Source organism: Vicia villosa, linkage group LG2 (assembly GCF_029867415.1).
Source record: "Vicia villosa cultivar HV-30 ecotype Madison, WI linkage group LG2, Vvil1.0, whole genome shotgun sequence".
Lineage (NCBI taxonomy): Eukaryota > Viridiplantae > Streptophyta > Magnoliopsida > Fabales > Fabaceae > Vicia > Vicia villosa.
Genome location: NC_081181.1, coordinates 213829990 through 213840172, shown reverse-complemented (window position 1 = coordinate 213840172; position 10183 = coordinate 213829990). Strand labels below are relative to the sequence as shown.

Here is a 10183-nt window from a genome sequence, read left to right as displayed (position 1 = left end):
AAAGATTTTCCACATTAAAATATCAATGTTCTCTAATGCCTTTATTTATTCTATTTATTATCATATATTTGTTATTGATCTTCATAATTTCTTATAAGTTTAACTAATTTTATATCCACTGTTGATTTATTATTGTCTGTTAATTTCTTAATTTCTCATCATTATGTTCAACAAATATAAAGATCAATTTGCCATTGTGCAATAAAAAGGATATTGATATCCGTATAAATGATATTTAAAGTAGAAATAACCCATAACAATGTTTTATAATTAGGAACAAATGGAATATTCGGTTGAACATAGTTGGAACATGTCAATTTGAGTTTGCGTCCCCAAATGTGTTTAGTGTCACCTCAATAAGTTTGAGTCAAGGATAATATGCGATACTATTATCTTAACAAAATCGACTAATCAAATGTCTAATTATTTTTCATAACGAAATATAAGTAAAAAGGATATAAAAAGTTGACATATTTAATTTTTATTTTTAATTAGATATATTAAATCTTTGCCTACTTCTTTTGTTTATATACAGTAGATAGTAATTTGTGACCACAAATTTGATTAGTCAATTTGTACTATTTAACAATGTATATATTTTTTAATTTAATATCTTTTATTCAATATTATTGGTATAAATAATAGGGTGGTAAAATAGGTCGTTTGTCCCGTCGCATCTTAAATTTGTAAAAAAAAAAATAGGACGAATGAGCCCGCCAAATAAAAATCTAACCCGCTCCACAAAAATTTTGGCGTGCGGCAGACTTATCTGCCTATTTTTTATTTTTTTTAATAAATTAATACTTTTTTATTTTAATAAAATTTTTCACTTATTTTTTTAAACAATTTCTTATAAAATATATTTTTAACAAATTTTACTTAAAATATTACATATATTCACAAATAAATATATAAAATAAAACTATCAAAAATTGAAATTATTAAAATTAACTTAAACAGGACGGACTTAAGGCAGGACAGACTAAACAAATAGGCAGAGCGCAGATTTTGGCGGACGGCGAGTCAAAATTTTTAATTCAATCCACTATTTTTTTTGGGTGTGCAGGCCGATCCGACAGATCACAACCCGCTTTGTCATCCCTAATAAATAATTGACAAATCAATACTTAATAAATGAGTTTTTTTTAATTAATTTCTGTTTAAATTTGATAAATATTTTAGAGATTAAAGATAGTGCACTGACAGTGTAAAATAATTCTACACTGTTATTCAATTGAGATTCATCAATTAATCATATCACATAAATTTTTTAAAAACAACATTGTGACTTCTAGTCACTAATCCGAATCTGCGGAAGAGGAAGAGGCACCCAACATATAAGAATCGGACTAAGAAAAGATGGATCCGTTTAAATGGTTGATGCTTTACAGGTCCCCCGCCTTCTCCTTGATCAAATAGTGTAAGGATAAATAAAACCCTATTATTTCCCTTTCTTTCTTTTGAAGTTATTTCTTAGGTTTCTTCCTGTAATTTAAACACACTTAACATGGTTATAATTGATTGACAGTATAAAATTATTTTATACGTGTTTATTTTTTTTCTCTAAATATTTTATTGTATTCTATTTAACCACAACTATGATAAATTTTGAATATTGGACAGCAATCCACTTCACACGCCCTCGTTATTCTAATAGTAAAGTCTAGTTAGATATACTTGGCTTTTGTGCAATCTTCCATCTTGTTGTTGCCTAGATTTGTCTTTTATATTGACATGCTACATATTGGAATGAAAATTTGTGTTCTAGTTGAACTATAACGAATCCAAAGCCACAAAGTCAAAAACTATCTTTGAAGAAGAAATAGAGCACACTCATGAGAGAACAATTTCTTTTAATAATTCTATTTGATGTCAAAAAAATGTTTAACTTAAAATCCAAAATAGAAAATATAAAGTTTATTTATTACTTAAATTACCTGACAATAATTTTACATTCTCAATAAGTTCTTAACTCCATTTTTCGGAGTTACAAGATTAAACTCTTATCACTAAACTCATATCTGATAGACAATTCCGAATTATAATCACTCTTATATGTAATCAAAACAATTTTGAAATGTCTTACAATATATGAGATAAATTAGTATCAATAATATGATTCTCATTAATCTTCATGTCCAGAGAGGCTCCCACAATGAATTTGGGCTAGTGTTGTCCTCAAAGAAGTTGAGATTGTTTTGATAATCACTACTATAAGTAGGACTTGAAATGAAGTTGTCTATTGATTGTTGTGGTGATTCTTGTGGAGTTTCATTCATTTCCATGCAAATCATGGCCAATAGATTAGATTGTTGCAATTGCATGTTCATAAGTTCAACTTGTGACTTGGCTAATTGTGCTTGAAGCTCATTGACTTGATTTTGGAGGTGACAAATTGCACCAGCACATCCATATACTGGATCTCTTATTCTTGCACTTGCCTCATAAACCATGCTGCTCACTGCATCGGCTCGTTGAGACTCCGGAAGTTCCTGAAAAAATTAAATAGAATCATTTGATCATTAATTACGAGTACTCGAATACTTGTTTTAATCAGTCACAATATAAACGACGTGGTTAGACTCAGAAAGTCGTCAGATTTTACTTATCTTAGAGATTAATTTTAAATTATTAGAACTCGTTTATTAAGTAGGTACAAATTATGAGTTAAAAAATAGTTGTGGAAATTATACTTAGGAAAATGAGTCAACTTCTTAACACTAATTATTTTTTAGTTTTTTAGTGATAGTTATTTAATTATTTAACAATGAAATTGAATTTTTGGAAAAAAGTTTGTTGACAAATTAAATATGTGTAATTGTCAACTATATTGTCTTGAAAATTAAATAATTTTCTTATGAGAATTAATTAAGGAGGCCCACCATAAGGTATATGTTAAATTTAGGTTGTTGAAAATTCATGAATTTTAGGCTTTTTGTCGCCAAGAGTGAGACTGCATGCATTCCTTCTGCTTGAAAAAAGGGGCTGATTCACCAACAAAAATAAGAAAACTTCTAATGAAGAAACTCAAACAATTATGGGTAATATGTTGACAATAAACTGTTTTAGGTTAAAGTTACACTACACTTTTTTGATTTGATTGCTCTAAAGTGATTAGAGTGTAACAAAGTAATTCTAAAAATTATTTTCACTTAATTGTGTTAAGTCAGCTCCGTTGTTAATTTACTATATAGAAACATTAAATTGTATGGGTGCAGAATCGAAATTTCGATATCTCACTTATTCATGTTCAAATAGAATGAAAATTTGGCCATTTAACAAAAATAAATTACTATGTAATAAATATATGATTTGTTGTCCTCAAATCTTTATTCAACTAACAAAAACTAATATTACTAAATTTAACACTAACATGAAGATTCGAACCCTATTCTATTTTGTGTGTGAGTTTATAGTAGTTTATTATTTCATTTTGTTAACATAAATTATAAATTATAGTATAGTTGATATTATTTAATAAAGAGAATAAAATAAAATATTTGCAGTTATAATTGCTCTGTACTATACACTCTTCGATTATTCTTATAAATAAATTTGACTTTTTAAATACATTTGATAATTAATGTATCTAGTTCATATATTGATTAAATTCATCAACCCTCAAATATATAAAAAAAAATCAAATTTATTTATAATAATGATCAAGGTGTATAAATTAATTAGGTAGTCCATTCATTGGGGATTAGTCTTATCATCTATTAGTCCCCCATGAACATAATGCCATATGTGGAAATTTATAAGACGGTCAACAATTTTCTACTAGACTACATAGTAATGGAGACGTTCTCATCCTTTATTTGTTATCAATTCTAAATTTTTGTCTCATCAATATATTGACTCATAAAAGAAAAATCACATGTTACATACAAAGCATGATGCATAGCTATATATAATACGTTTTTTATTTTTATGAATTCTTTCCCTTATCAAACACAAAATGTAAATTCATATTTCAACAGATCTTAAATTGCTACATTTATTTTATAAAAATTTGACTTCAAAATGTGCATATTATCATTAAAATTTGTAATAATCAAATCATGTGCAGAGTTAACTTATTTGAGTAGAGTTTGAAAAAATCACATGTAATATCATAATTTTGATAAAACAACATTTTACAAATTTTCTTATTATTTATTAAAGATGATCTCACCACATGTGAATTGAAAGTCAATTCTTTATTAATATTAAAAATTATGGTTGGAATAAACTCAACTTTTAAATCGAAGATTATACTCACTCATAAATATATTTCAAAATTATTGTTCGATATGTCATTCTTAACACACTCTTTCAATCTGAAAAGTGAATATTTGAAGAATAAAAATAAATGGTGGATAGAAAAATAATAGAAATCTAATAACAAATGATCCACTAAATCTTAAGTCAAACTCTGATAACATATTAAAGAATATAGTTAAATCTAACGCAATCGCACAAAACCGATTTATAGATAAAGATTGACCTTATTTATATATTTTTAAACCAAATATTATCTGAAATATTGTCCGATCCAAAATTCTTAGCCATAGATATATCTTGTATTTTGTTTGGCTGTCATTCTGAATAGGCAAACTATTGAAAATTAATAAGTAATAATAAAATAATAATGTAAATCAAGTAAGATTTTGTAGGTCTATATAGCTAGTTAGATAGTGTGGTGGTGGTCCATACCTGTAAGAACTTGATGATGTTGCTGGCACCAAACACACGATGAGCAGTGGTAAATTTGGCAGGTTCAGTGGGAGGAAAATAAGGTGCCAACACACATTTCTCAGCACACCTTCTTCTCAAAATCTTGCAAGCAGCACAAGGACTCATCACAATTTGAGAAGCAAGAGGTGGAAGTGAAGAAGAGTGAGAAAATTTAGAAGGAGTGTTTCTAATTGTGTCATTCTCCATGTCTTTCCTCAAAGTTGTGTTTTGTTGTTTTGTGTTTGGTATTTAGCTATTTGTTCTTTGTGTTTTTGGGATACAAAAGAGGGGTTTGAGAAATTGAGAGTGAGTGTTGTTGTATGTGTGTGTGGGGTTTGGTTTAGATTGTTAAAAGGGGAGGGGGTTAATTTATAGGGAAAAAAGGGTGAGATGTTAGGGAGATTGAGTGCACCGGCATCAACAACAACTAAGTAAAGATAATGACTAGTAAAGGACTTTTTTATGAGTTGAAATTCAACTCGGTATTAAGACATTAGTAATTGGGCAGATAATAATGTCATTAACGGTAAAAGATAATTAATTAAATAAAAAGAATAATGAAACTGATGTTATTAGTAATATATTATTGTAAAAAGAAATGAATAATATTTATAAATGGTTGTAAGAATCTTACACATGGTCTGATAAATTATTTTCTATTAACATTATTATTCGTAAGACTCGTGATAAAAACTCAATAACAATAACAAGTATTTGCAAGGAAACATGCGCGAAATATGTGAAAACTCACGCCAGTCAAGGATGTGAAATTTCGGCCTCCAACATATTTTTCGCTATTGGATCTTGTACTTGTAAAAAAATACATGTGTGTGGTATCCTTACGCAGGTAGAGGAAACTCATAGTAGTTAATAGTAATGGTTAGGGCCTCCTCATGATGGTCAGAAACCATGTTTGGTGATGTTTATGATGTTTATGGTGGTATGAGAAGGTCGGCTCACGTGAGGCGAGATACTCTGTGTATAAGCGTTATGTTGGATAAATTGTGATTTGTCTCCTCAACTCTAAGGTTGAAGTATTTATAGGGGCTATACAGCCTAGAGCTTCCTTGGGAATGATAATCGCCCATCAAGTCAATGGTGGACCTTTGAATCCCTATTTTCTAGGAAGACGTGGATCAACTATTGACATTAACTTCTCTCTGACCAAGGAACGTCCTTTCCCGCGTTTCCTATAACTTGGAGGGTGAGAGGAACTTAGGGGAGGTGATTCATATAAGAAGGCGACAGGTGGTCGTTGCCCTTTTGGAGGGCTACAATCATCCTGCCTTTTTAAGACCTTTGCAAATATATCACTACACAATCTCTCAAGCACAATGACTTTAATAAAAGGGTGACATGTTTTAAAACTATTGATCGTTGGGATATCTTGAGACCTTAAGTTTCTTAATGATGTGGCGTCCTGAACAAGGCTGACCAGGCCTTGAATCCTTCAGCCAAGAGGGTTTTAGATAGCTTGTTTTATGGGAATTCAAGGTTCCTCAGGGGAGGTACATTGAGTCTGGATGATGAGATTCTAAGTCCACCAGGAGAGGCGTTGGACCTCTCGGGAAAAACTTCTACGAAGCCGTCAGACAGAACTTTAGGTTAATTTTCTCAAGCTAGACTTCGATCACACCTACTCGATGATTAGTTTGATCATATTTCCCCAAAGGTTGACAAGGATCCTCTTGGTGGAGTCCAACGGTTAGAAAACCATTTTAGGCGGCAAAGACATCTCATAGAAGTCCAACATGTTCCAGTAGCCTCTCAAGGTGGCAAGGAAATTCAGATAGAAGTACAACATGTTTTAGTAGCCTTTCGAGGTGGTAAGGAACTTCACATAGAAGTCCAACATATTTAAGTATCCTTTCAAAGTGGCAAAGAGACATCCCCATCTCAAGTAATGCAAATTATCATTCTCAACCTCAATTATCTCTCTTTATCTCTCTCTAATTCTCTTATCTATCACCACCTCTTTCTTTACATACTCCTTTTTTTGTCAATCATGTGATTATATGTTATAACATTTGGCTTCAAGAGTCCGGTTTGGATCCACAAACATCTAGTGTGCAACATGAATTCTGTCTCCAATAATAGAGTCCCTATAAATCTACCAACCCTTGATGCAAAGAATTACGACAAATGGTGCAAGCAAATAAAGGTGTTATTTGGCTACCAAGATGTTCTTGAAGTGATCAAGAATGGGGCGAATATCCTTATCGAAGATGCAACAGACGCACAACGAAGAGAAGAAGAAAGACTTCAAACTGCTGTTCTTGATCCATCAATGTGTGGATAGTGACAACTTTGAAAAGGTTGGTGATTGCGAATCATCGAAGGAAGCATGGGAAATCTTGGAAAAGGCGTATGATGGAGCTGATAAAGCAAATGTGGTGAGGTTACAAACTCAAAAACATCAACTTGAATTGATTCGAATGGAGGAAAATGAGATCATCAATGATTACGTGACACAAATTACTCAAATGATAAAGCAAATCAAGGAGTGTGGTGAAACAATTTTTGAGCAGAATGTTGTATCGAAGATCTTCCGTTCTTTGACGGCAAGATCTGACAACATTGTGGTGGTGATAAAGGAATCGAAGGATCTTGCGACATTAAGCCAATAGGAGCTTCAAAGATCTCTTGAGGCTCATGAGCAAAGGATGGAGGAAAGAAATAAAGACAAGGCAAAGGCGAAGATCTCTTTGCAAGCTCGATTCAATGAGAAGAACAAGAAGTCGAAATAAAAATGGCCCATGAAAAATAAAGGGAATTTTCATAATTTTGGTGGAAAAGAGTCCCAAAAGGGTGAGAGAAGCTGTAACAAAAATGGTGGTTAAGACAACTTTTGAGGCGGAAAAGGAAAGTTTGACATAAGCACGGTACAATACTTTAATTGTCAAAAGTTTGGTCATTTTGCAAGAGAATGCAACTCAAAACAGATGGAATATCAAGGAAATGAAGCCAAGGTTTCTGGACAAGAGGTGGATGATGATAGTACACTGTTGGTCAAGATCACAGAAGGTGAATGCAGCAACAGTAGGCTGCAGGGAAACTGCATCTGCTGTTTCAGGAACGCTACAGAAATGTTTACGGAAGAAAGTTTTATGGTGACTGTGAGAGAAGGAGTCCAGTGCAACGAAGAATATTAATTAGATTATATTGTTCTACGCATATAATAGGGAGGAAGGATTGGTTTGTCAAAATCAATCAAGCCACGAAGAATAAAGTGAAATTCACAGATGACACCATTTTAGCACCCGATGGGATCAATGATGTTTTGATCATGAATAAGGATGGTGGACACTCCTTGATCAAAGATGCATTGTACATTCCTAGAATAAAATGTAAACCTCTAAGTATTTTCCAATTTCTTGAGAAGGGTTACAAGATTTGCTTGAAAGACAAGACTTTGTGCGTTATGGATACAAACATGGTTTTGGTCCTTAAAGCTCATATAGCTTCCAATAGAAATTTCAAGATTTAGTTGAAGTTTATGGAGCATAAGTGTCTTGCTACAATGGCAAGTCGAGAAGAGTTGTTGGGCATTACCGTCTTAAGTATCTCAATTTGTGAGATCTTAATGCATTGCAAAAGAATAGAATGGTAACTTAGTTGCCATCCATCAACATACCGACTGGAATTTGTGAAGAATGTGTGCAAGAAAAGAAACACAGGGGTAAATTTAGCGAGGATGCAGAATGTAGAACCAAGCATCACCTTTAGGTGGTGTATTTCGATATGTATGAGCCGATGCAAGTTGATTTGTGTGGTGGCAATAAGTACTTTGTCACTTTTAGTAATGATTATAGTAGAAAGCTATGGACATACCTAATCAAGAGAAAAGATGAGGTATTTGAAATGTTTAAGAAGTTCAAGTTCATGGTTAAGTTGAAAAGCGATCACAAGCTCAAAGTTCTCAAAACGAATGATGGAAGCGAGTTTGTCTCAAATGACTTTGTGAAGTTTTGTAATGAAGAAGGGATAATGCATAAGGTAACACCACCCTATACACTGTAGCAAAACAGTGTTGCCAAACGAGAGGATTGGTCGATTATAAACATGGTGAGAAGTATGTTAAAGGGGAAGAACTTTCTGAAAAAGTTGTGGGGAGAAGCGGTATCCACAGCTCCCTATTTGTTGAATAGGTGTCCTACAAAGAAGATTGTGAAGATAACACCGAAAGAGACATGGTCTAGATTTAAATTGAATCTAAACCTTTTGAGAGTTTTTAGTTTTGTGGCATATCAACATGTTCCGGATCAACTTAAAAAGAAGTTGGATGACAAAGGGGAGATGATGATACTTTCAGGGTATCATCCTACTGGAGGTTACATGTTGATTGATGCTGAAAATAGGAAGGATTATGATCAGTCAGGATGTCATATTCGATGAATTGAGCAAGTATAGCAAATGTTAACCAATTAGAGCTAGACGTTAATCGATCACATGCAGGCGTTATCCGATTATAGGTAGGAAATCATTAATAGTTTACCACTTTGAATTTCCATATTCTAGAGAAACGGAAAGTGTAGAAACACGAAGTGTCGAAGCCATAACTGATGAAAATGTGAGACGACCAACTGGGCAAATAGGTTTGCCTCAATGACTCCAAGATTGTGAGATATTCTGCGACAATGAAATCAATGATGATGGTGATTTCGTCCATTTTGCACTTATGGGCGAATATGTGCCTGTTAAGATGGAAGAGGCCTTGAGTGGTCCAAAGTGGATTTGTGCTATGAAGGAGGGGCTGGAATCGATTGAGAAAAATATTACTTGGGAGTTATTCGATCTTCCAGAAGGAAAAAAGTCGATTGGTGTAAGATGGGTCTATAAGGTGAAGGCAAATTTCAAAGGTGAAATAAATAAGCATAAGGCTCAATTATTTACAAATGGATTTTTGCAAAGAGAAGGTATAGACTTTGATGAGGTATTTTTACCGGTTGCTAGAATTGAAATCATAAAGCTAGTTGTTGGTATTACAAATATCAATAATTGGTCTATCTATCAAAAGGATGTGAAGTCCGCGTTTTTGAAAGGTTCACTTGAAGAAGAAGTGTATGTAGAAAAACCTCCTGGTTTTATTGTGAAAATCAAAGAGGGAAAATTCTATAAGTTGAGGAAAGCGCTATATGGTTTAAAGCAAGCTCCGAGAGCTTGGAACAAAAGGATATATGGTTTCTTAATTGAGATTGGCTTCAAGAAATGTGTGTCTGAACATGGAGTTTATGTAAAGACGGGTACAAATGAAGGGATGATAATTCTTTGTCTATACGTAGACGATTTATTGATCACGGGCAAAAACGAGAAGATTATTTCTAAGTTCAAGAGTGAGCTTACGAAAGAATTCGAGATGGATGACCTTGGTATTATTACATACTTCCTTGGCATAGAGTTCCACAAGTCCAAAAGGGGGAAATGTGAAATGGAGCATTGCAATGCTGCCATTACATCAGCTGAATCA

At 32.7% G+C, this 10183-nt stretch overlaps 1 protein-coding gene across 1 annotated transcript; it reads right to left on the bottom strand.

Moving 5' to 3' along the window:
* Nucleotides 1-1942: 1942 nt before the first annotated feature.
* LOC131648198 (LOB domain-containing protein 1-like) lies at nucleotides 1943-5129 on the bottom strand. The gene is made up of 2 exons (XM_058917977.1): nucleotides 4696-5129; nucleotides 1943-2492 (listed from the first exon to the last, which is right to left on the bottom strand). Exons 1-2 carry the CDS (start codon nucleotides 4921-4923, stop codon nucleotides 2133-2135), a joined length of 588 nt encoding a protein of 195 aa, XP_058773960.1. The 5' UTR covers nucleotides 4924-5129; the 3' UTR covers nucleotides 1943-2132.
* Nucleotides 5130-10183: the final 5054 nt, after the last annotated feature.

What these genes read in the sequence shown, in the direction of transcription:
- LOC131648198 (XM_058917977.1), bottom strand. Translation starts at nt 4,923, where the DNA reads ATGGAGAATGACACAATTAGAAACACTCCTTCTAAATTTTCTCACTCT. An exon ending in ACATCATCAAGTTCTTACAG is followed by an intron (nt 2,493 to 4,695) that starts GTATGGACCACC and finishes TAATTTTTTCAG; the next exon opens with GAACTTCCGGAGTCTCAACG.